Consider the following 26,813-nt stretch of genomic DNA (forward strand, 5'->3'; position numbering starts at 1 on the left):
CCTGGGACAGCCAAGAGATTTGCCTGCAGCTACTTTCTGCTGTCATAGCCCGTAAATCCACAAATGCTTTAACCTTCCCTAAGCCAGAAATGACACCCAAAGCCTTCCTCTACGCCATGCCGTCCCATCACTTCTGCAGGGACAAGAGCCTGGAAGGCCATGCTGTGAACTGGAGCGGGGAACTGATAATAATTTTTTTTTCCTTTCTTTTTCTGGCTTAACTGTGACCCAGATTAGTTGTCCCTGTCATTCCCTGCCAGTTGGTTGAACAATTGCACCAAGGGTTGAGCTGGCACAGAAGGGAGGGTGGAACAGCAGGAGGGAGCAGCTGAGGAGGGCTAGAGCGCTTCCCTGGGCACACAGCTGGCTCCTGCTGGCCTGGGGTGACCTGAAGTGCAGCCTTAGCTCTGTCTCCACTGTGCAGCTCAGTGCTGGGTCTTTCTGGGCATCCTACTGGGACTATGTTCTCCTTGGTGACCATGACCCTTCTTTGGCATGGCCATGTCCTCTTTGGCAGATGCTCCCACCTTGACAGAGAGGGTGTTCTGTGAAATTCCTCCTGCTCCTCACTCCTCCACAGGTGATAGATACCTGTATGTCTCACTGCCTGGCAAGGGAGAACGACCCTATAACCTCCCTCCTACTTGCAGCGCTTTTTGCTTCACAGCTTTTAATGAGTTCTTTCTCTCCAAAAACTGCCCACAAATCAATGTGGCATTGATTAGCATAATTAAGTTAACACCCAGAGCAATTATTTCCAACCATCACTTATCCTGGAATTTAGGACTTGTGTTTTAAAAATGAATTTATATTGAAAACTTGTCCATCTTCCCCACTTCATCTATTGGCTTAATTAAATTTGTTGCAGGAAACTTCTATCAGATCCTGGCTTGTACAAAAGGTATTGAAAATTCAGCTTCTCTTCCTACAGGAAAAGGACATGGACTTGCTTCTTTTTATGTAGATATCTTTTGATCTAACCATGACAACCACACATAAAATCTGACCTTTCAAGGACACAGACATCACAAAGATGAACATGCTTCTGCCTAGGAAGGTGCTAGATTTAGAGAGACAAGAGGATTTAGGATGAGTGTGTTTAGGTGAGCACTTTACTAATCTGGTTCTACATACAAAGTGTGCTTACCTCCGCAGTCACCTTGCAGACTGCTGGAGGGTTGAGGAGGTGAAAAGCAGGCTAGAAAGTTTGTGCTGTTGCTGAGCTCTTCTTTGGGAGTGCAGAGGGAGGTCAGTCTGAATGCTGGAGCAGGATATATTCTAGGATGTGATGGCAGTGTGCCACAGGGCACATGGCACAAGGCTTCTCCCTTCCTGTATTAAAGCTAGGGGCTATACACAAGTTCTTAAAAACTACAGGATGATTCAAGGCTGTCACTGTAAGTATCATCATGATGCCATCATCCCTTCTCTTGAATTTCCTCCCCACCTTGCTTTCTTCCTAATGTTATTGTTGATCAAATTTTTCAGATTAGATTGTATAAAATCTGGGGATGTACTTTTCTGTATATTTTTTACTGTGGGGAATGTGAAAACTTTTCTTACAGCTTGGACAATGTCTATTGTGGCTGACCTCTGACTGTGGCTTCAGATGATAGGCAACACTGTCCTGCACTTCAGTTATCTTGGACACCAGATTCATTCAATTTGTGTCTGTTTGGGGAGTCTGGTTGAGCAGAGAGAGTAATTCCAGAGCAGAAGGTGAATGTTTCTAGTTTCACAGCTGTTCAGATATAAAACATTACAGATAGCAATTTACACTTTCCTACAATCCTGACACAGCTGTTTGCCTTGTGGGATGATTCATTTACACTGAACAGAAAAAAAAAGTGGCAAGAGTGACTCTTCCCTCAGATCATTTATACTCCTCTCTGCAGATTTCAACAGGCCCTTTACCTATTCTGTTCTGAGTGACTGGCTGAAAGCATTTTTCTGCTTCAAAGGACGTAAAGTAAAGCAATTAATCCACTTCTTTCATAAACCCTCTAAACAGCCACCCTGGTTCCTCTGCCAGAGTCCCTGTTACTGCACCCAGGGGTTCATTAGAAAGCAGTTCAGACACTTTCATGATGGTATGCCAAGTCCTTGTTCAAATGCACAGAAGATCCATCCTGCCTCTGGGCTCAGGATACAAATAACCACTCAGCAGGAATTACCTTTGAGAAGACTGCCCCAAAAATGATCCATTAATCCTCATATTGTAAAGATGGGCAGGCTACCTAATTTTTTGGTGACCAGAGAAACGTATCTGAAATGCCATCAATTCCTGCAAGGCTGGGAGGAAGAGGAGGGGTACATTGTCATAATTAAAAACAGAAGAAAAAAAGAAGAGAGGTACAGATATCTGGGCACTAATTCTGAATTAGGGTTCTGCAGTATTAACACACACTACTAGTAAGACAAAGCAAGTCTACAAGGATACTTCAAACTGAATGCTTCAAAAGCATTCATTATTATTTATGCAGTTGACAATTATTTGATAATTGCAAAATAATTCACTGAAGTTTAATCAACACAGGCACTACATTTCCCATAACACTATAAATCCAAATTTCACTGTAAATCCAAATCCAAATTCTGCTGAAGCACAAACCTTGAGATTTAGAGCTGATTCCTGTAGTGTATGTGCTGTAGATCACCATATGGAGATCGACCTTGACCAAAAGGCAGACTGGTTCTTTGATGGAGTTTGGCAGCATTTTAACAACAGCATTTGGGGGTTGCAATCTCTATTACATGTAGTATCTGTGTTTGATTTTGGCTGAGGAGCCCAACTGTAGCCACAGAAAGGAAAAAGTTCACTGCATTTCGAACTTCTTAGGAAGCATTTTGGACTGCCTGAGAAAGCAGGCTTCTTCATTCCTTTCACATAAGACGATTTCATAACAAGATCTACACATGCCCAAAGCCTGGAGAGCAAAATGCTCTGACCTCACTCCAGGGATATATCTGAATAAGAAGGAATTCAGGGGGGAAACAAGGGATGTAACAAAGTAAGCCAGAAGCGACAGCAAACTGCCATAGCAGAGGGACGATAGCTGGCAAAGTCTGTTGGTTCAGGAGGACCTAGGGCTGGAGCAGGGCTCTGAAACAAAGGTGTTTCCCCTTTCCCAGGGTCCCTGAGCAAGGCTCTCTGTGGCTGGGTGCCCTCTATTGTGCATACAGCACTGTGTGTGTGTGAAATACATTTAGAACTGGATTCTTCTCTCGGATAATCAACTGCATGTTGTTACTTGTTTTGCAAAATTAGCTCTTCTGAATGAATAAACCATTAATTTCTGACTTTTAGCAAAGCAAGCACAGAAAGTAGAAAGCTCTTATTTTGTCAACAGATGAAGAAAACTGGGTCTGTAGAAATGTTGGAAATTCTGTTTAATCAGAAGCTTAATAATCTCTGTAACTTTAATAGGCTCTAGAAGAGACCATGGTAGCTAAGGTCCTAATTATGATCACCTTTAAAATGTTAAATCTCAGAGATGTCATTATACCTGGTAAGGAATTTAATTATTCTAGAGACTTCAAAGTAAGTAGGTTTACAAAATTGCTCAGCGGTATGTCTTATTTGTGTTTTATTCATAATAGTTCAGAAGCCATCTCAAGGCATCTACCTCTCCAAAATGGGTATGCATGTATTCTGTGTACATCACGCTGTGCTCCTGTGCTTTAGTATGTGGTGAGAATGGCGGCTTGTTTGGCTCATGAGCAGCTGTACTGAGTATGTAGTACACGCACATAGCCTCCATGAATCCGTTGTTTTGAGGTAAATAGAAGTCTGGCAAGCATGCATTATGATTGTTTGATGGGGAGAAATGCTGAATTTTGATTTGCGTTTTATTTGCAATACAATGAAAATTATTTTTGCAGAAATTCATTGATACATTCCATGTGCAAAAATACCTGAGATTTTTGTCAAAGCACGTGCGTGTGTGTATATATTTTTATTGATACTGGGGAAGACAAATGAGAGTTTGCATTCGCTTGACAGGGTAAAGGAAGAGCAGAAAAATGAAGTGGAAATTGTCTTATATTAATGGCCAAAACTGCAATCTGCAATTCCTTTTCGAATTACCATTACAGATAGAGCACCTAGGAGATTATTCATTTTGTGTCTACCTCAACAAGGCCAATGTTTCCTTGAAAAAAAAGAAGCACATATAGTGTGATCATATATAATAAAAGCTAGTGACTATTTGGCTAAAGCTTAAAAATAAAAGAAGGGAAACATTTAGAAAAGCAGATTAGGGGAATAAGAGTCATAGGAAAAAGCAGGAGCTGAGTATATATTACAAACTCCACCAGCAAAAACTTTTGGTGATGTTTTTGTTGTAAATAAGATGCAAAAGGCAGATGCCCCCTTTTCGCCATTCCACCCTGCATAGAGAATACCAGGGGAGAAGTCCCTCTGACAGCTAGATGCACAGCAGCCCTTGCCATCTGGCATGTGAAGTGCATCAGGGCTCAGCAGAGGAAGAAGAAATGAGCACCATGCTGGAGCCAAGCAGAAATCTATGTGGAAGTTGAGGTGACAAGAGAGAAAAGATGGGAAAGCCCACAGTGACCCTTAGGCATAGGTCAGGGACAGGCACCCTATTGAGTGGTATAGCCACCATGTGTGCACATGTGTATAACCACTCACTGGGTGTCTTTTTCTTTTCAATCTTCAGGAAGAGGCAGCCAGAGTTCTCGCCCACCAGCCAGTGTCCGTCGGCACATGTGCAGCTTTGAAAAATCCCACACTGCAGTGAATGTGTAAGAGAAGCTGCATGACAAAGAGTGGTTTTACCCCTTGCTTTCTCTTTCTCATTGGTTTATCATGTCTAATGATGGGACAAATGTGGTGCATGCCAGTAAAGATGGGAAATATGCTTATGTCCTCTGTTTTGCACAATGCCTTAATCTTATTGACCAGATGTGATGATGAGGACACTGAAAAATTTTTTTGCAGCTTTTACTTTTTTTTAAGCCTTCAATTTTATTTATAAATGCCTACAACTTTGCAAATACATCCTTTTTTTTTTTTTTTGTACTGATTTTATCTTCTTTTTCCATTTAGCCAACATTTTTTTTCTTTTTTACAGTTTTGCATGGAGATGACATTATCCTGCGTGCTTTAAACAAGAATCTAGTGGCTGTCTCACGGCAAGACACCTTTGCTGTGCACAGCTCTTGCTAACTGTGCTTGTTAGTGAACTGCTGCTGCAGAGCCAGCAGGGGGAACACAGAAAACACTGGTTTGGTGGGACTCGCAGAACAGGGAAATCATGAGCAGGCACACGTAAATAAAATCAGCAGAATCTGGCTTAGGAACAGTCACCCTAAAGTATCTTTAAACAACAGCAGAGAAATTTTTCTGTTATCGTTTTTGAAAGATGTTCAGATTCTGTATATTCTGCATTCAGCCAACAATAGCAAAGTCCAGCTCTTCAGAAACAAGTGCAAATACTGCTCCCTCTGAGCAAACACAAACCCAGTGGAGAAAACATGCTAGCTGTTGCAGAAACAGCAAAGCCTCGCCTCATTTCTTCCAGGATAGATTTATGCTCATTTCCATCTGATAAACTGCAGATGTGAAACAGTCCTGCTCCCTGCCCCAGGGAAGGTTGTGCAGTGACTAGGTGGAAAGCTGCCTGTGATCCGCTGACACAGCATTTTGAGCAGCCCCATCTCTTTACTGCCAGAGATGCTGTTCAGCTCTTCTAATCAGCGACAAAGCATTCTAGCTCTGCATATGTCTCCAGCAGTCTATGCTATTTGTAGACAGGTAGAAATGATGTTAATTCAATCGAATCTGCCCCTCTGATTTGCAGATCAGAAGAAATATATACAAGGCATCATATATTTGGAGCAGCAGTGACGGTTTTACAGGGCCTGTGCAGCAACCAGATTTGCCACCCTGAAAGACAAACTTTACAAAGGCAGTGTGAGGAGCAGTACAAACATTTAGTTATTAGCTTCCAGTCCGACAACAATATGCCCTTCTTTTCCAAGCTGGAACAAGTGCTGCAGATTCCCAGGGCACAGATTGCCAATTGTATGTCTGCAAAGACTGATGATGAAATGGGAGTCCAACACAGGCATACCATTAGGAAGCAAAGGCGAATGCAACAACAGATTATACTTTAAAAGCATGTACATAGGCTGTAAACTCCTGAGCACAGGGAAGGCTGAACCTCCTGCTTTTTGCATGACAAAGCTTGGGATTTTTTTTTCATTTTGGAAAAAAAAAATCCTTACCCACATGAGCTCCTGAGGAACACCTCTGGTGGGACTCCAACCAGTCAATGAGACTTCAAACACTTGTGGCAGCTACACAGATAAGAAAGGCTTTAAAAAGCAGTGGAGCTTTTCAGACCTGCTGAGCATGAAGCTTGCCATTTTGGCTTTGCCCGTCCCTGCTCATCAGGCTTCCCTCTCCCTCCAGCCAGGGCTGGTGCTTTCAGAGGCTGGGCAGTGCTGCACTGTGGCCAGGGGAAGAGCATGTCCTCCACTAGCAGCCGACTGCCCGCGCTTCCTGAGGCCACGCGGCCCAGGCTGGGCAGTAGGCTTGTGTCCGTGGTTGGTGTCCTCAGCTGCCCATGGCCACCCCCTGGCCTCCTGCCTGAGCCTCGGTCACCAGAACTGCAGCAGTGTGTGAGTCCAGATTTTCCTGAGGAAGCCCTGCTTTGCTACCCCAACGTGCCAGCAATCACCACGGGTGCTATGGTTTTCCTTGCCTTCCAGTTACAAGCAATTAGATTTAGGGACTTGAAACTCTCTTGTGTTTTGATGTACACAATACTTAGCATCAGTTACTGTCTTAATGTTGATCTCCATCATCCGTGTGATCCTGGAGATGGTCCAAAATGCAGAATCCTGAAAATATAGATTCATAAAAAAATATTATCATATTAAAAAACTCAGAAACATCAGTTTGGGGTTTCAGGGCTCTTTTCTTCTGAAGCTGCACATTTGTTACCATGGAAACTTTCAGATACACCCAGAAAACCCGCAGTCTTTACTAGCTGCTTTATCTGCTGCAGCATATTAGGGAGAGCTGTCTGATACAAACAAGGGGCCTCATGACTAAGCTTCCTGTGGCAACTGGGTTAAGTTTGCACTCAAAATGGGGGCATCTTAAGGCAAGTCTGACGGCTCTTCAAGCACTGTTTGAAATGTTGAGAGTTTATTTTATTCTCCAGTATACCAGAGAATCTGACAATTTAGAGTGGGAGAAAGACCTCATTGACTGGTACCCCTGCAAGGGCTGTATACTTTTTGGCAGCAAGTATCCAGATCAATGGGCTTTTACCAGTTCATTAGGAATTTATTCCTTCTCTGATACAGCTATTGACTGGGAAATATTCTGGATTTTCAGTATAATTTGTCTCTTTTGTAATTTTATCTAGGGCTCTCAGTTGTGCATCTGTATGCTATGTGAAATACTTTCCAGCTTCAGTGCTAATGCCTTTCAGATGTTTGAAGTCAAACTGAATACATTCAGATATTTTAGTTTTCTCTCACAGTTACCTCTCTATCCCCAATGGGGGCTTTTTGTTGCTGTTCTGTATACAGCTTCCAGCTTGTCAATATGCTTCTGGTAAAAAACATGGTGCCCCAAATAATTTCCTATTAGAACCATAAAGGATTACAGAAAGCAAGGAGAAACTGCCAACCATCTTAATTACTATTAAATTGCATTCATGGGAAAGACCTCCCAATCTCTGTACCATGGTGTGGTGCTTTTGAGTGAGGAACACAAAATTCATGGACTATTTTTGCAGGTTTATTATATTCAGAGTTCATTAATTAGTGTTTTTCATTCAACGGCAGCTCTAGCAGCTCTAGATCTTTCCCCATAGTATTTCTTTTGATGCAATGTTTTTTGAAGGCTTTTGATCTTCACAGCCTTCCAGTCCTAAGACTATTCTGTCTTAGTTGCACCCACCTACACTTTTCCTAAATTAATTTCATTCTATCATTTTCTTCCCATGTTCCTAAGCTTTCCAGGTCCCTTTGCTCAAAACATTGTAATTTTCAGTTTTCAGGTTCTTTTAGCTGTGCTCCCTTTTGAGCCTGCCTGAATAAATGCTTCAGTTCAGATATGGTCATTGGCTGCACTGTCATATACATTTATTTGAATGTGCAGCACGAGACACATCTACAGATAACACAAGTGTGCTTCTCCATTGATACTGAGGATCTATGATGATTCACATCGTGCTTTTTTTCATGCACAAACTTTAAAATCCTGAAAAATAATTATAAAGTGATTCAGTAGGATGTATTAATTCTGAATATTTGATGGGGTTTACTTATTAATAACAAAAAAACCCCAACCAACAGATTCAAAAACTATTCATTAGTAAGACCAGTTTTTAATTTCATTTTGATTTTCAGGTTTCTGATCTTCATTTCTTGAACACTGGAAGAATTCACTTGCTATTTGGGACAAACTGGTTTTTATCCTGAACTTTGTATTATTTATTAGAATAAGTTGTTTTCTCCAAGCAACACATTTGTAGCTATGTGACATTTTTTCAAAATAATTGGTGAACACAGTGGTGAACCAAAGTTTTTTCACTACTTCTATATCTCAGACGAGACAAAAAAATTATGTGTAGTAATTATAATTAGTAGTCAGCCCTTTATACACATTACCAGTGTAATATTCTCACACCTTTGTTGAGCTGGGTAAGTAAGATCTGTGATACGTGCTAAAGCTGTAGGACTTCAGCTATGTTGAAACATTGCAGTGAGCATCTCTCTCACGCTGCCCTCTACCACAACCCCCCAATTTACAGTTGTACAAAAGTACCTGTGCACGTATATGTAATTGTTAAGTCCCAAAATGAATAAATCTCTTTATTTAGGGGTATTTGACTATATCCAAGTTGTTGGATTTGGGAGAACTTCCTTGCCCCTGGGACCAGGTATGAGCCTGGCAGCACCCAGTTCCATGGTAGTAAAAGCGTAAAGTGTGTGACCCCACTCCTGCCTCCTGCTTTCCCTGTCTGGTGACCAGGCCATAAAGCCAGGGGCAGGGAGGGCACTGGCACCCTCTGATACTGCCCCAAGGGTCTGACCCCAACCTCAGGACCCTGTGAATAGAAACCGGGATCATGTCACAGGGTACTCAGGCTAGACATAGCTACTGCATCCACATTACAGACTGTATAATAATATTCCAATTTAAAAAAAGAAAAAAAATCAGCAAAAAATCAGTTTTAAATAGAAAGCCTGTGTGTAGCTCAGATAAAAGTAATACTTAACCTCTGCAGCACAGTAACTAATGAAGGAAATGAACGGGCTAGATTTACTTGACATAAGCCAGTGGCAAGACAGGAGGTTGGAAAGGTGGCTTTGGGCTTGTGCTCATCAGTTCTGCGTGATATGTTTTCCTGTATCTTGTCTAGCAGTTTCCATCATACATTTAAAACAGCTTTCTAATTTATGTGGAACATTGTGTCCCATGGCCAAGGCAACTTGTTCCTAAAAAAAAAAAACAACAAAAAAACCCCCAAAACCCTGAGGGGAGCAACAAGGAAAAGTTAGTAATTTAAATTTCCAGAAACACAAGAAGTTAAATTTTGCTTTAACTACACAGCACCACAGAAAGCAAGGGAGTCACACTGTGAGAGCTTTTGTAGGGTTCTCTGATCACTGAGATAGATTACAGTGTAAATGGACAAAGGCTAAAATTGGTTTGTGATTCCTTTTTTCTTTTAGGTGATAATATCAGGCAAAAACCTGAGCATACACCCCATAGGGACTATGGTAGACGATGGCTCCTTCACCCTTCGGTGAGCCACAGATAAATTCAACCTAGTAAAAAAGATGAGTCTCTAGAAGCAATGCTCCAAAAATTAGTTTTGTAGGAACATGCTAACCAGCATGGCTTGTTCTTGTAATGAGTGGCAGGGCTGACTGCTGCAGCTCCAAGAGGAGGGTCCTGTTTAGCACAGGGAGATATCACTACCCTGGATTAAAAGCAGTTCACTCCCTTAATCAAATTTCATGCCCCAGTGGCCTTATCTAAATGGAGAAAATAGTGTAAGAGACCTTGGGGATACCAGCAAAGAACCTGCAATGTGCTGCAGTGCAGGTACTACCCTTAAATGTTAAGCTTTTTAGCTTGAGACCTGGGAACAGTGAGGCTGCAGCAGGACAGAGTGACAAGCTTGGGATTGTTACTGCTTCTTGCATGACTGCAGAGTCAGAGAAAGCTTGTGGATGGCTAACTGCTTTTCTGTGCACAGGGCAGAAGTTCCCCTGCTGGCTTCCCTAGGAGGGCATCTATCAGCAACTGCTGTTTGGGCTGAGAGATGTTTTGTCCAATACACAGCTTTTGGATGGGGTCTTGCCTTTGTTCTGCTTCCCTGCTGTCTCCAAATGCTGGCCATCCCTGCGTAAGCGCACAGGGACAGCCCTGCGGGTGCTGTGTTCTGGAGCACAGCTGTCAGGCGGCCAGTATCTGCCCCACTCTGTGAAAGTGGGAGCATCACTTGTTGACTGGGCAGTACCTGACACTGACCTTGTCTGGTTGCTGGTAAGGTAGTTCAGGGTTTGGTTTGGACCTAATTTTTGCTGACTTAATTTGATAGGCCCTTCTCAGGTTGCATTTAACGTTCATTCCTAAGATTTTATCTTCATACAAGGGGGCCGCTAGGTTATCCCAATGCATTCTGCTGGCTGTGGCTTTTCAGTTAATGTAGTGACTACAAGGAGGTAGTTTTGGCCAAAGCATCAGTCTGACAATGAAAGAAGAAGAATATATATGTCACTTCTCCTATAACCTCTTCCACTGGTTCATTGCCATTGCTGCTTAAAAAAACCCTACCCTTATATCATAAAACTGTGCTCTGAATCTTTTCTAACACCACCAGGCCTGGCCCAACTGACTGTATCCCTCATCTCAGCAAGCTTAAGATGCTCCCTTAGCTCATGGCCACTTGAAGAAGATAACAGACCACAACTCTGGCTTCCTAACTGGATGAAACAGGGGATGAACTCTAACAAATCAAGGAATGTCCATTCCTTTTTAACTGGAAGAGCTCTTTTTCAAGCTCTTTTACTGACTGCATCTCCAGCTGTTTCATTCTAGCAGTGACAAGCACTACAACAGACGAGAAGCCATTTCCCAATATGTCCTTGGTTCCTAAAGTTAACCTCATCAGAGCATACATCACCCTGCTTAACCATTTCATGTGGTATCAGTTAGGGATTGTTACACATGAAATGTTCCAGGCAAAAAGGACAAAGGTTCAAGCACACAGGACTGAAAGTTCATGGAATTTTCTGTGCTCTGGGTCTCAGGCTATAGCTTCACTGGTGAGAGGATCAAAGAGTTGCACAGACTAAGTTACTTTAGACCACTGGGGCAATCTTCTTCTACCTCAGGAGCATTCAGCCTCTAAGATTTAAAGAAACCTTTGCTACCCAATATCTGAAGTAAGACATCTTTAGGACCCTGCAGCTGGGGAGGAACCGCCTGTTATGGGGTGCTGAGACTCGACATTGCTCCAAGAAAGCCAACGAGGGCAGATCCTCCAAGCACTGGCAGGAGCAGGACTCTGTTCTTGGCCTATGACTGGACTTGAGTCTAAGGCACCCCTAGCCACAAGCAGGAGCAGGATTTTGGACAGCTGGAGATAGTTAACAACGAACAGTGAGCTATCTAACCCGCTGTAGGCATGTTCTACAACTGGGCAGTGGTATTTTGGATCACAGTCTCCGATTTGAGTGCATTAGTTTTTTTAAAGACTTTCTATGAGTAACCATTAAAGACTGAAGTTGTTTTCCAGCTTGGAAAATCACCACCTGAAAGTATTTGAAAATGACTGCCCCAGAGTCATGCAGAGAGTATATTGTGAAGATCGATGCATATATTAAAAATAGCACTTTGAATTACCAAAAATAACAACAGATCTGTTCATGGAACTAATAAAAATTCAGACAAAAAATATGTCTATTCCCCCAAAATACAAAACCCCTAGACAAAACCGTGTTGAAAATTGAGAAACAACAGCTAAATTCAATGTATGTCCTTGCCTATAATGTAAAAGCAAGCCCGTCTTATGTGTTGATAGGATATCCAAGAACTTGTCTGAACATTTAGGCTAGATGCAAGGATTTGAAGAAATAATACTTGGCGTGTTGTATTATATGAAGAAACAGTACTTGGCTGGGTATACACAACTACAAACCTTAAGATCCCTTGGCACTCCAAGGAATTCACTTCTAGGCAGTAAGTGTGAAGTCTACATCCTATGGGAAATTGTATAAGGGAGAAAGAAAGTTAGTAAGGCAAATAAATTAATGATGGACATGAAATGGGTAACCATCCTATTGATAAAAGCAAGAAAACAGCAATTAGTCCCACCTCATCACCAGGCAATTGAACATCACTTTTTCAACACCCCAAACTGTAACCTGGCTCGGTGCCCTTTCCTACCTTGGCGTGGAAAAATCATCGCTTCTCCCATTATACCAGGCAGATTATTTTGATCTTCACCTTCTCCCATGGATGCTTCCTTCAAAAAAGAAGATGACAATCAGTGAATGGTGACCATGCATCCCAATGCAGTCAGGATTGCCATCACCGCTTTGCACAAGTGAGTCAGCTCCTATCTCACCGAGACCCAGTTCAGGTCTGAACTCCTCCAGCCCCACCTTCACTTTTTGTCTAAGAGTTGATTAATGTTATCCAAGATGGCTGGTCTTTGTTCCAGCATAACAAGCATTTTTCTTACCTGTTAATTGTTAATTCTGCCTGAGTATGTCAATCTCAGTGTGACTCCCTACCAGTCATCCAGCAAGACAGACCCCAGGTATTTCTATGACAGTCTTGTGACTGTCTCAAACGTGACTCATTAACAGGCTAACGATGCGTGGACACAGCAAGGAGATCCAGTTGAGGAAAAGAGATGGAATAAGAGACTGAGGAGAACAGTAACAGAAAAGAGAGAATTTCTGGTGGAAATCACCAGATTTGCCACATGGAGAGCCACTGCCGCTCTAAAGCTGTTTGTCACAAGGCCATCGGAGTCACGAGCAGTAAGGTCTGGCAAACCGAGGCAAGGTGCTTCACCAGCACCGGCTTTCCCTGTAGAGCAAGTTGGTAACAGACAAATCCTGATTAAGTGGTTAGTTCACACTTGGATATTGCAGTCCACGTTTGGGTAGTGCAGCCTCAGTGCAGTGTGATGTAAGTATGGCCGCTGACCTGGGCTCAGTTCAGTACATTATGGAGAGTGCTACAGAAGAAAGAAGTCAGAAGAGCAGAATTTGAGAGTGAGGGGGAGGAAAATGAGTTGAATAGGAGGAAGACCTGAAGACAGAGGAAGGGAGTTCCTTAAAATAGCAGTGCTTGCCTTTGATGTAAAATACAAAATCTTGGGAACAAAATGAGATAGAGACTAAACAGATGGTGTGAGGAGGGATTCAAAAGTGAGATGACGCACCAGAGCTAGATATGAAGGAAGAAGTAAATGATGCAGAAGTGGACTTAGCATAACAGACAGCAGATAATCATCATGGGGGTGTTTTTCAGAAAAGCCCTTTGCAGGATTTGTAAGCTATAGCATCAGCAAAATACAATATGAGATCGCTTGACTTTTTTCCTTTCTACAAGAAGAGACTTGTTTTGAAGTTAAAGCAGACAGAAAGTGTTTCCGTGTGAAGAGTTTGTAGATCTTGGTATGTTAAAACATTACTTTAAAAATCTTTCACACCCAACAGTTACATTCATTTGCTTATCTCTATAGCACTTCAAAAAAATGTCATATCACAGCTCATTTTGATCAGAACAGGAATGCTTCTAATCCTTCATTCTTATCTTTCCATTGATCACTGTAACACAGAGGTTTCATTCTTCAGGTGGAAACTTGGCTTTTTTTCCCTCTAGGTTAAAGCTCTAAGTCCAAACAGCTGCAGGTCCTACCAACTACGTGCTGTGGGGAATTATGAATTTTTTTTATATTGGCCTGTCCTTGCAAGCCAGTTCCCACAGTGTTGGTGAGTCACAGGTCCAGCGTTTGGAGTCTGGAGTTGGAGATGAATTTCCCAGCTTGGATCCATCTCAAATTCTTTTTTTCTCCAGGAATATTTACTGCTCAGCAGAAACATGCCATGTTGTCATGTACATTTCTTCTCTGTTTTGCCAGATATACATTATCTGTGTTGTACCCGTTTCTTCCAGCTATGACAGTCGATATTTTTTTACAAAATTCAACCGGTAATTATTTACTCCCTGAAGAAAAAGAGAAGCACAGGAATCTGAGCAAGGGAAGGCAAAATACTTAGAACAATATTGCAGGCTGTGTGTAAGGGAAGCCATCTCCCCTGGTGTGTGCAGTAGGAGGAGGCAATGCTGCTGTGCCAGCCTCCCACCTGCACTGCAATCACTTTGTTTACTTCTGCCCCCTGAGGGATGAAAACCTGAGATAAGGCTGCTTCACATAAATCATCTCCGAATTTTTCCCCATCTCTGGTTTCCACCCAGGTGATGTATATTATAATTTGTAAATGATATCTACTGCCTGACCTGCAAGTAAACATTGCTTGGTCTTTTTGAGCACCATTCAGGTTCCTGGCCCACCAGCTGCTAATGAGTTATCACTCTGCTGTGAGTGCTGCTCCCAGCAAAAGCACAGGGAAATGCAAAAAACCTACAGTTCCTCAGGGACAGGCCTGACTCTCGTGTCCTCGCTCAGCCAAACAGCCCAGCGTTTTGATAGGATCCAGCCTGTGTGTGAAGTCAAAGGGTTCAACTCACCACGATCGTGTCGCTGCTTGTTCCTCCACCCACACAAACCAACTGTTTTCAATCCCAGCATTTTACCCTGGTTTGTAAATAACAGTCGCTCAGGAAGATGTGCATTTGCCTCCTACCTGATGGAGGCCCAGGGAGTCCTTCATTTCTGTAATAGCTAATCTGTTCCTTAGTACAAAACGGGGCCAGGGAATAAAAAGGGAAGGAGGGGTTAGTAACAATTCCTCTCTCTACCCAGAGTGCCAAAAGCTAAGGCTGTGGGTTGTTCTTCCAACAGTTTGGAAATGTTTCCTATAAGCTGCAAATCAGACTTAACTAAAGTTCTTCCTGTGACTTTTTTACCTTTTTTTTTCTTCCCCCCTGCAAGGTGGGGTGAGCAAACCTGGGTACAAAATGACGTAGCTAAAGTCCTCAAAACAGCCAGCCCTCCCAGAGCCCTTCCCATGGGCCAGGCTTTCCAGGCTGGCCGTAGGGTGGGTAACCAGCAGGGAGTAATTGCCTTTGGATGAAAATTAGCATAGTTGCTGCTGCTAAAGCACAATGTTGTTTCCTTCTGTAGTATTTCTGGGATGACGTGAAGAACTGGAGGGGGGGGGGGGGGGCTTTTTAATGAAGCAAAGCAATCAGTATTTCTGTAGGTTTGTTTGTTATACTGCCTGTATCTGTGTAATGTAAATGCAAATAAACTCATCTTTATTTTATTCATAGTTCTAATGGAAAGTCTGTGTCATGGTCTGAACCAGGTGGAAGACAAGGTCCCAAGGGGGAACACATGTGGCACAGACTCTCAGTGCATGTGAAGAGCCAGGAGACAGGGTGCAATCAGACAGCGGTGATCAAACCCCTCACTAAAAGCTACCACGGCCAAAGCAAGAGCCTGACTTTTACCGACATCAGCAGTAAGACTCTGTGCAATGTGGTGGAGGAGGAAGATCGAGAGCCTATTCACCTCAACCAGCCCAGCAGCCCCTCCATGGTGGTGCACAGGCGGGTCGCAACGACTCCCCCGCTGCAGACCACAGTGGAAGAGACCCCCCTCTTCTTGCCAGAGCAGCCCCCCAAGACCCTGCCCCTGCAGCCACGGTCTCTCATGGACCAGCTGCAAGGAGTGGTCAACAACCTTGCCACTGGCATCCCTGACTTCAATGCCATCCTCCCAGCACCCAGCTCGGGGAATGGTGTGCAGCCCCCCTACCAATCCCCACCACCACAGCAGCCGCCTCTGCCACCTTTCCAGGCAGCTGCCTTCAGTGAGGACCCCCTGTCTCCCCCAGCTGACGAAGTGGAGAGCGAGAAGCTGAAGCTGATTCAGGGATACGTCTATGAAAAGAACCCAGAAGAGGAGGAGGATGAGGAGCCATCGACCAGCAAACTGACTCTGGAAGACTCTCCGGCACTGACACCCCCATCCCCTTTCCGGGATTCAGTGGCTTCAGGCAGCTCTGTGCCCAGCTCACCCGTCTCAGAGTCAGTGCTCTGCACGCCCCCAGATGTGACCTATGCCTCTGTCATCCTGAGGGATTACAAACAAAGCTCATCCACTCTGTAGATGCTGCAAGAGACAAAGCAAGAAGGACTTTGGCAGCTGCCTGCTGGGAGGTCTTGGGGAGACAAGTCTCCCAGGGCTGGGGAGAGAGCGAGCAGAGAACAAAGTCACATGTGACAGGGAAAAAGCTTCATCCTGCACTTAAAAAAGTAAAAGGAAACAAAAAGAAAAAAAATCCATTCTGAGGGCTCAGAATTCTCTAGCTGTTGAAAACAAAAGTATTGTACTTTGATAAAAAGATAGGAAACCATAACAAAGCACAAACCCAAGAGACAACTTCTATAGCAAAAAAACACAGCAGGAAAAAAAAAAATTACACTTAGTCACACCCTCTCTTGGCAATGCTTGAAAAGGACTCTGGGAAGTATCACCTGGAGAAGTCATTAGTACATCTCATGACTGCTGTCTGCTACAGAACCAACACACCCAGGAGCTAGAAGGGTGAAGTGTGGTGAGGAGGAATGAAGCTATTTGTATATGAGACATATATGCATAAATATTTTTTTCCTGGTTTCTATAGGTGGTAGAACTGCATAATGTGTCTGGGGGAAAGGAGCTGAGATAATGTGAAAGCACATGGCTCTGACGGACTTTTGTCTGAACAATTTGTTCTTCATACTCTAGGCTGCTCTTTGGGGGATCTGGGCTGTTTTAACGCTGATGGTGAACAGAGCCAGAAATATTATCAAGTTAGGACTTGAGGTTTCTGAAGAAAGCCCTTGCTGTAGTACTTGTAATACTATAAGGACTTAGATAAACTGCCCTTTTGTATAAGATTGCAAACTATGTGACTGAACTGTTACACAACATTTCCTGTAGCAGAACAATATTTATTGACTAACTTTTCATAATACAACATATTTGCCATGTGACTACATCATTCCTTTGTGTTACTTTGGAATCAAATACATTGGAAAATAGCTGTATACTTAGAGCAACAACTATTACTTGGAAAGAAAGGCAATTCCATACTGGGGGTTATAGTCAGTCTCGAAGCAAGAGAGTGAGCGTACGTTTGTGTTTCTGTATGCGTGTGTATGGTATGTGTGAAGTGTAATGTCCTATAGCTACCACTGGAAGATTGTCTTCTATACTATGAATATTTTTATGTTTAAATCATGTTTTATATCACATTGTTACAAATACTCAATAGATCTTTGGAGGTTTGTATGCTGTGCTAACATACTTTTTTTTCATATACAAGCTGAGATTGTTACCCTTATAATAGGGTGCCTTGTTTTGCAGATATTTTATGAAGTAGACATATGGTATTAATAACAAGCGTATTGAGATTTGTTATTTTACATGTTTGCAGCAAGTGTGTTAATGAAAAAAAAAGAAAACAAAAAGAAAAAAGTCTGTTTTAGAAATCTTGCACATGCCAGTATAAAGGTGAGACAGGAAAAGTAATTCAACTATTTTGTTGCTTCAGATAATTTAAAATAAAATCATGTCCAGACAAGAAATTTCATCAGTGCTTAATGTGTGCATAAATTCCCAGGCTTTGTTATAGATGGTTCTTTTAATCTCTTTGTGATGTTTAGTTGCATGCTCTTTCCATATGCTTTTACTTCTATTTAATATACAATATTATATCTTAAACATCACTTCTAGGCAGCTGTAGTTCTGTCATTCATTCCTCTTCCTCTGTCCTTCATGTGTTACTTAGAAATACATCTAATCCAAAGCTCCCTAATGGCTGGCATGTTCAAAGTCCAGGTCTAATTGCTGTGGCTTGAACTTAATTGTATTTATTATTACCCTATTTATAAATGTGTGTATTATACATATACGGGACAGGATTTTAGCTGCTATGAACTTTGTTTGTGTTGTTGAATTTAGCTGAGGATCTGTCCCACAGTTCTATACTTTATTTCCAAAGATATTTTTAAGGAATCTCTTCATGTCAATGTAGTTGCAAAACCTGATTTTAATCATGCTTCTTGTGAATATTCTATCACAGTTTTTTCTGAATTCAGCATATTTCTATTCTTTTTCTTTCTTCTCACTTGAATTTTAAGAAGTCCTGCTGCCAGTCGTCAAGTCTCTGAAGATCCAAATCTCATCATTTTGGTCTGATTTGTAGTAGTGGTATTGGAAAGTTTGGGTGGCGCTCAAAACCAGATAGAGCCTTTTTTCCTCATCCTCTTTTCACGATGTTTGCTCCTTTCAGTATGACTAGTGGCCAGTTGTTATCTTTGCAATGTGGAAAGCATGAAATGACTTTGCCCAAAGACACCGTTATGTCTTTGTCGATAGATTGATGTCTCTATAATGAACTAAACACACCTGGGGGTCTGTTGGTTGATTTTTGCCTGCTTGGAGCCTTTAGGGGGTAATTTTTTGTTGTTTCTGGTTTTTTAATTCTGATTACTCATTAAAGCAATGAGAAAAATGCCGTATTTTCTTTGCTGATCACTACACTGGCAATGAATTCTATCTTCATATAACCTTAGTGTAAGATTTGTTGTGCTATTTCCAAAAACACTTCAGTAGCACAGAGGTAGTACTAGGAAGCTGATCTTTGAAGAAATGCGATAGATAAGAAAGAGAAACGTAACAGATTTATATTGATGGGGGGACAGCAATGTGGCAAGGTACTATATTGTTTTCATATGTGTCTGTTTTGAACATATTAAGCACTGATTTTATTACTGCAATGTAATTATGAGTAGGAGTTTTCTTGAAATTCAGTATATTAGCTTTTAGTTTGTAAATGTTAAAACTGGAAACATACACATACGTAAATATATCTAAAGAGCAAGAACTCACCTTGTGTATGTAGTTGTATGAGCTATGAAGCTTCCTGTAAAAGTTCTTTCTTTTGGACTGTCAAATGCTTGATGAAAACTGCCTTTTTGTCAAAATGATCTTGAAAATGCTGTAAAATAAATTTTCTATTTATTATTTAAAAACAGAATGCCAAGATTGTTAATTTTTGCCTCCTAAGCAGAAAATAGTCATGCCTAGTAATTAATTGTTCCAGGGCTTTTCAGCATTGCGTGTGAGAAATGATAGGATGCCTAAATGGAGGTAGGTATTGATTAGATTGTGGCATGTAGGTGAGATGGTGGAGAACTGGAGGATTTTTGTTTGGAAAGCAAATCTCAGGTTTTTGGCTTCCTAATAAAATCAGGAGCACTGGAAGTATGCACTCAGGCTGACATTGTAGAAGAGAATTCAATGGCAAATGACAGGAAATTTTGCTTCCCAAGGACATGGGGAAACACCAACCCTTTGCTGGAAATACTCCATGTGTTTGACTGAGATGTCACCTTCTCCCATCAGGGAAACTCAAAAAATTCAAATATGCTTTCTTGACAGCTATAAGCAGTAGACAATGATCCATCCCAAGCACCTTGTGCTCCTTCTTTGACTGCCTCTGAACAGAGCAAAGTACTTGAATCCTGCTCTATAACTCACAAACACTTTGACTTTTTGGTGACTCCTGAACTGCTGCATGCCTCACCTTGGGGTTCCGTAAGATGGGAGTATAAATGCTTCTACTGAAGCGCTGCTGAGATTTTCAGACCCAAGTGGCACTAGATGTAGAAACTCTAGCCTTTTTTCTTTTTAAACTTGTAAATAGGCTTGTTTCTAGTAGCTCCTTCGTTTGGATATAGCCTTGCAAGAGCCCATCTCTGAGGGGTCGGTTCACCTACAACTACTGCACTGCTGGAGTACACAGAATGACACCACACTCAGTGGTAAGTGCCAAAAAAAAGTTTGGTATCTTTGCTTGTAGAGGTTTTCCTCCGCCCCCCCCCCCTTTTTTTTTTCCCTTCTTTTTTAGTTGAAGTCTAGTCTATCTATGTCTCCATAAAGGTTCTGCTGTTCAAGTGAACTCAATTACAAAAGCATCCTCAGGACAACACAGCAATTACTCCCCTCCAGAGGACCCTGGGCAGTGTTGCACAAGCTGCTGAAAAAGCCCATCTGAAGTAGCTTTACACTGGGTAAATGGGTGACAGATCCAGGACCACAGAGCAACAAAGCAGCTTCACATACTTGAGCATTGGTCTCCAACCTCCTGCCGAGTACAGGGTTGGCAACTCCACCAGCCCAGTCCGTGTCTATCTGCCCAAGCTCTGCTCAGTAAGCCAGGTCTCTAGACCCAGGCTAGTGTGTCGCATCCACTTTGCATGGAGTAAGTGGCTATCAGAAGCACAAGGCAATGGAAATTGGGCCCCTGGAGCTGTATTCATCACTCTTTAGGGAAAAACAGAGAAGCAGATTGCTAATGGCTGTTCTACACAAGGTCTGAGTGGCTGTTAAAAATATTTCTTACAAGGGAGTGGGAAAAGCGTGGTTTTGCAGATTGTATTGTTGTGGTAGTTTTTTTTTTCCCAAATAAATGACTCACTAGATACTTGGCAAGTACCTGTCTGCAAATCACTGGGAAGAAGCAGCAGACGCTGTAGCGAATATCAAGGCCTATTTTTATCTACGTAAGATTCCCAACAAGAATATTAGCAAGAAGGGAGATAAGGAAATGTAACACAGCCAAGTGTGTGGCCCTACCGCAGGCCCTATATCTGGACTTGGACCCACATTTTGACAAATCCTGCAGGCTCTAAGAGATGGCAGATGAGAGTAGAATGACTGGTTTCCATTTCTAGTGCTATGGGTAAATCCTATCCAACTCAAAAAACAAGCAAGGTGTTCTTTGCCTTGCTAATTCAACTTCCAGTTCTTAGTAAATCACAGAAAAGGGGACTGCTTTCCACCTGGGAGAGCAGGTCATGTTTGGTACCAAGAAAGAGCATCTGGTATCTACTCGATTTCAAAGGTGGGCGTAAGCAATACATCTCCACAGAAGTAAAATATCATTGTGAGTTGTGGGTTCCCATAACCAAAAGGCCTCTAGGTAGGTGGAGAAGCAGCTGGCACAGATACCAGTGCAGACAGATAAGAGTTTAGGAGTGGTATGTATCTATGACATTCAATCCACCCACTTATTTATTGCACACCATGCAATATGTAGGTGGCATGAGATCCATCCCCCACCCCCCCACCCACCACAGTGTGGTGTATGGGACTCCTACATCCCCGTGCTGCTCTAAGTCTGCAGCAGGAGCAGGATCTGCGAGACCTCCTTGCTGGGGAGGCGGTGTGCCTGGGGGACTGGCTCAGGGTAAAAAAGTCTCTGCTCAGCTCCCTCTGACTCCATTTGCCTTACACAGAGTGTCTTTGCAATGCACAAAGAGTTTATTTTCCTTGCAAGCCCCACCTAGAGATGTGGGATTTCAGTGCTGTGGAGGGACTCAAAAGAAGTCAATAATTTAACAAAAGCCATTTCCCCAGCTCCCCTCCAACAGACTGCATGAAGGTTGAGGTGAGACCGGTCTCCCCCACTATGGCTAAGCAGACCTGTCAATCCTACAGCCTTAATCCCAGGGTGTGATGAACCATTGCTTTCCTGAACGCCCAGCAGCGTGTGCTGCCAAACATCTGTGGTGTTCATACAGCCCCTGAGCACAGGCAGAAGAATAACACCTGCTGCTTCCTGGGCTGCTGACACTGGGAGGTCTGTGCAGTACAGAGGGCTCACTGTAGCCTTTGCTGTCCTTAATGATACAGGGAAAGAGAAAGAGAGAGAGAACAATGTGCTTTTACCTCTGTTACAAGAAAGGCAGGTAGGACAGTGCTGTGGAGCAGTGTACCCCTAAAGACTTCAGCTAGAGCCTCTGATCTCACAAAGTCCTGTCAGCCTCTGTGATTTGCATTTTGACAGACCTCAAGTGTTGGCCCTTCGTTCTTTAGCTGCTCTTGTAAGCTAACACTGAAATAGACAAACCACAAAGTTATCAAAGCAAAATATTAAATACCGCCATTGAGAGTGATGGCTTTTGATGAAGCTGAATCTGAGCAATGTTTTCAGAAACTTACAGTATAGGAGTTTTCTATGTGCCTTTTAGACTTTGAAATGCACTGACAAATAGATGTCTTTTTATTTGGGGAAGGAGGTAAGAACAAATTTGTTTTCCTGCGACATATGATACACATGTTGCTTGAACACTGAAGCAAAACAGTTCAACTGTATTTTAATCTGGCAGCTACCTTGGCAATTGTTTTGGGGCAGGGTTTGGCTTGGGTGGGGTTTTTTTCTGCTTAAAAATAGTGCCTGGAATACCTAGCAACTATTAACTGTGCAAGAATTTTCTTGTGCATCTGTGCAATGCTAATTTAGAAACTGAAGCCTTCAAGTGCCGAGATTCCCAATGTGTATGAATCAGCATTAAGGCCTGAATTATGTCATTTTCCTCACAAAGCTAGTCCAGTACCGGTACTATTAACTTTTGAGTTTCCTAAAGATTAATTTCCCACCTAAAGCTCTGTTTTGCATTTGTGAGGATCTTTGGCTTATTTCTGGTTTTGCAGCTGCTGCTCATTATTCTTATCATTTGGTGCTGTACCTTTGCACCAGCTTTGCAGGGTGGAAGTCCCTGTCAGGCTGTAATTCCCCAGCAGAGCTGAGAGATTTTCCTTCTGAGCAATATTTCCCTTTTTGAGAGGTGGCTATTCTGCATGTCCTGCCCTCCACCCTGCCATTTGTGCTTGGGTAATATGGTTTTTTTTTATTTGTTTGTTTGTTTTTTTAAAGTGAACAACCACACAGAATAAGAAAGCATTGCCCTCCTGTTGTCCCTAACAGCAGGATCTGCACAGACTCATGGACCCAGTGCTCATATAGGACAGTCTGGCAGCAGTCACACTGTTGGGGGAAAAACTCAGTGCATTACAGCCTGGCACCGAGCTCTGTCCCCATTTCAGCTATTAATTCATTTAGCAACTTCGGGACATTCATCTACCATGGGGTATTTCAAAGTGGGATAAGGGAGCTGAGTGCCAGCTTACAATTGATACAAGTGAAAACTGAGCATAGAAATCCTTCAGATACAGTCTGAGTTTTCAAAGGCCTTTCCTCCATTGCAGGTCTGGACACAAGAGAGGGTTGTGTAAAGGCATGAGAAATTCCATAGTCCTTTTATTCTCTTTCCCAGCTCCATCTCAATGCCAATTCACTCTTGCTTATTCTTTTCCAGACTCAGAAACATCAGCTGGGGTTCACTTAGGTGCTGCAGCCATATAATTCAGCGAATAAGGCCACAATCCATAGCACAGTTAACACCCAGGAGGGCAGAAATACCATCAGGTCTAACGAGAACTAATTTTCCCAGCAAGATCCAGGCTTTGAGTACCAGCTTCAGCATAACACTAAGCAGTCAGCTTCAATACCACCACCTGCAAAACACTCAGAGCCTTTTACCTTCTTAATTTTTGGGAGAGGTATCATCATCTACAAGGGCTGCTGTGCACAGACCTTTCCTCACTTCTTGCTGCCACCACTTACAAAACTTCTGAAGCCTTTTTCTTCTTATTGCTGATTTTCAAGATAGGCATCATCATCTTCAATGTGAGGCCCACCCTGCCCATGACAGACTGGGCGCTGTGCAGTGCCGAAGCAAGATCAGGACCCAGGGAATAAATGAGCTTCCTTGCACAGCAAGCTGCTTTGAGACATTTGTGTAGTGTTTTCCTTCTGCATTCTCTTCCAGCTCTGCTGGCTGCTGGGAGCCTCAGCACCTCTATTTGCAGCAGCATGAACAGCACGCAGCTGACAAAACACTGGAGCCAGCCATATTTACCTTTTGACCTCAATTTCCCAGCTCAGTTTCTAAGACTTTCCCTTACCTTCGCTCCTCATCTTGCTGTCACAGACAACTTTCCACCTGTGACAAAGAAGCCAGTTTGAATGAAGAAACAGGGATGAAAGACACTCTTCTGGGCAAAGGCTTCTCGGTGCCAAAGGCAGGTAGCCCAGGGAGCGCTGCTTGGCAGAGGCCAGGCACATCCCTCAGGAGGGTCCCCCCATGCACAGTGGAGACAAGGCCCCTGTGCTGGCACACAGCCTGGGGATCAGACAGGGCAGATGGGATCCTCTCAGGCCCTTTGAGACCACAGGTGCTGCTCACCAACACAACCAAGACACATGTGGGACCAGTTTGGGACAAAGAGCTTTGAAAAAGACAAAGACAGGCAGTTACCCCTTGCCATCCCCCTCTGAGGACTCTGGTCAGGGTGTCTATGTCAGCATAGGACTGGCTGGTGTTGGGGACAGCCTGCAGCTCAGCCAGCCTCAGCTTCTCTTTGTCTCCAGGCCCTCCCAAGCTCCAGCCCTGGCTCTTCCCAGTGTTTTTTTTCCCTTCCTTGGGGAAAGGTGCCTGCGGGGGTTGGCAGGACTCTGGTGGTTTTGTTTTCTTGCTCCAGGGGTCTCTGCTGGTGCATTTTCATTTGGCCTCTAAGCAAAATGCAAACTGACATCAGAACTGATGCTTACTCCTGAAGGCACAGGAGCCAGTGTGTCATCTGCTGTCACTGTTCCGGCTGGGAAGAGAGCGCAACAGTGCTAATACCTAATGGTGTGGGTATTGTTCATATAGCACAGTTATAGAAACAGAGAGGCTGCATGAATGGCATCCATGAGTTGTTTCACTCTGACATCTATGAAATCCTGGCTAAATCATGAAAATCCAGAGTTCTGACTGGGCTAGAGAGAAGTAGTGCACTGTGTCCATTAGACCTTCATGTCTTGTTCCTGATGGGCCAAGCCCAGACATCCCTGGCAGCTGAGGATTTTTTTTTACTTTGTACCTTCTGTGACAGTGCATCACACTGGAAAAGACAACAGAAGCAAAACAGAAGCTCATCAAGAAGAGCTGATACTTAAAAGCATACTTAAGAGACATATGGGCTACTGAATTTAATAGCCAAGAAGTTACAAGTTATTTCAAGATTCTCCTCCTAATGCTTTAGGCTCAGTCCAGCTCAAGGCTAAGAGTGATGCTTACCAGGGTATCAAAAACAAGAGGCCTTGTCATGTTGGTGTAATAGCACTATGCCAAGCATGTCTCCATCTTCTGCTCTTTTAAGGAAATCTGAAGTCTTTTAAAAATTTTAAGTGGTGCCCAAACACCCAAATTTCACATGGATGATTGCAGAGGAAGGAAAGCAGTGGGTCGATTGGCATTGATGGTATGTAGCTGTGGCAATTTTGTCTCCCCTTGAGGCAGCCTCAAAAAGTACCTTTCCAATGCTTTGCCATGTCTGAATGCTGAAAGCCTTTTTCACTGTAACTGGCAAATCATACTTTTTAGACCACACTAGCAGAATTCTTATTGCCATTTTGTCATATTTTACACCTGTTTCTTAAACTATATCCATAAGCATTGCAGATATAGAATTTGTCTCCCTGTCCACATTTAATTGTTCTAGTAAATCTAAGACTAATCTCCATGTTGTTAGCAACATTGTTGCAATTTCATCACCCCTTGAGGCAGCCTCAAGGAAGTTTCCCAGCATTTTGCCATGTCTGAACACTGCAGACATTTTTCAGCATAACTAGCACATTATTTACTTTGCACCATCCTGGCAAAGTTCTTACTGCCTTCTTGCTATTCTTTACACTTTTTTCAAATGTATCTATAAGCATTGTTAATGTAGAATTTTCTTCTTCTGCACCCACATCAATTAGTCCCCATCTATGTTGGGTACCAAAAGTTGCAATTTGAGTCAAGATGGACAACAAATATTGCAATACACCCATATTGATTAGTTGCAACAGCTCACCTCTCACAGCATCTGTTACAGGTCACAGGTTCTCCCACTCATCTCAGCTACTTTGGGCACTAGTTGTTGTAGTTGGAGTTCAACTCAGTCAGCCTCACACAGGCCACCAGTTGTTGCAGCACAAACTAGTAGGCTGCAACAAGGCTCTTACCATAGGTCAGATTCTACTGTCTGTGCTGAATCTCCTTCCTCCAGAAGCCAGACCACACTGCTCCTCCTCCACCCAACCCCCTCTCCCACAATCCTCAGGGCTATTTAACCACTTAGTGGAACGAGCTACAGCTGCACATCATCCATGTCAATCAACCCACTGCCTCTGAGGCAAGGCCACAGCTGCACATCATCCATGCCAATCAACCCACTGCCTTCATTCCTCTACAGATGATTAATGTCAAGTGACCAGGACAGAGGAATCGGAGTCCAGTTTCTAATATAAAAGTTATAGGACATTGTAGCAAAAAAATCATTTTCTTCTTTAATCCACATTTGAAAGTATCACTGCATCTGTAGAATAATTCAAAGGAAACTTGTATCACTCCCTACCAGGAAAGATCCACTCAAGCACTGAGATATTTATTTTATTATTTAGTTTACCATATTGCAAAAAATAAGCCTCCTGCAGACTGTCAGGTATATATATTAATTGTACCACAGCTCTCACATCAGCTGATGGGCATGTTATGTACTGCTTGACCTCAAGAAGAAAAGGGAGAGGATTCTCCAATTATAAGCATTTTTCCTAAGGCCCTTAGTCATGTTTTCTGCTCTGCTAGATCACTACATTTAAAGATGCAGTGTGCAGGCTTTTCACATTGCCTGACTAAGGCTGAACACCTGATGTAGTGAGCTAATGCCTGACACTAATCATCC

The 26,813-nt window shown here is 42.9% G+C and overlaps 1 protein-coding gene and 1 long non-coding RNA gene across 8 annotated transcripts in view; one reads left to right on the forward strand and one right to left on the reverse strand.

Moving 5' to 3' along the window:
• GRM1 (glutamate metabotropic receptor 1) overlaps positions 1-19,091 on the forward strand; it is a 198,803-nt gene extending 179,712 nt beyond the window's left edge. Inside the window, exons 8-9 of one of the 6 annotated variants that reach the window (XM_080388240.1) lie at positions 4,683-4,767; positions 15,476-15,584. In XM_080388240.1, coding sequence (XP_080244366.1) covers positions 4,683-4,743 — 61 coding nt within the window. In that variant the 3' untranslated portion in view covers positions 4,744-4,767; positions 15,476-15,584. Of the gene's footprint in view, positions 1-3,600; positions 6,261-15,475 lie in introns of those variants that run through there. The other 5 variants (XM_080388239.1, XM_080388235.1, XM_080388236.1 and 2 more) reach the window with 5 other exon arrangements.
• LOC308064204 overlaps positions 1-26,031 on the reverse strand; it is a 37,788-nt gene extending 11,757 nt beyond the window's left edge. The window contains exons 1-3 of one of the 2 annotated variants that reach the window (XR_013928288.1): positions 25,944-26,031; positions 19,086-19,194; positions 6,253-12,527 (exon numbers count right to left, since the gene is read on the reverse strand). This is a non-coding gene — a long non-coding RNA (uncharacterized lncRNA). Of the gene's footprint in view, positions 1-6,252; positions 12,528-19,085; positions 19,195-25,943 lie in introns of those variants that run through there. The other variant, XR_013928289.1, reaches the window with a different exon arrangement.
• Between the last annotated feature and the right edge of the window lie 782 nt (positions 26,032-26,813).

Source organism: Falco punctatus, assembly GCF_963210335.1.
Source record: "Falco punctatus genome assembly, chromosome: 5".
In the NCBI taxonomy this organism is placed as follows: Eukaryota; Metazoa; Chordata; class Aves; order Falconiformes; family Falconidae; genus Falco; species Falco punctatus.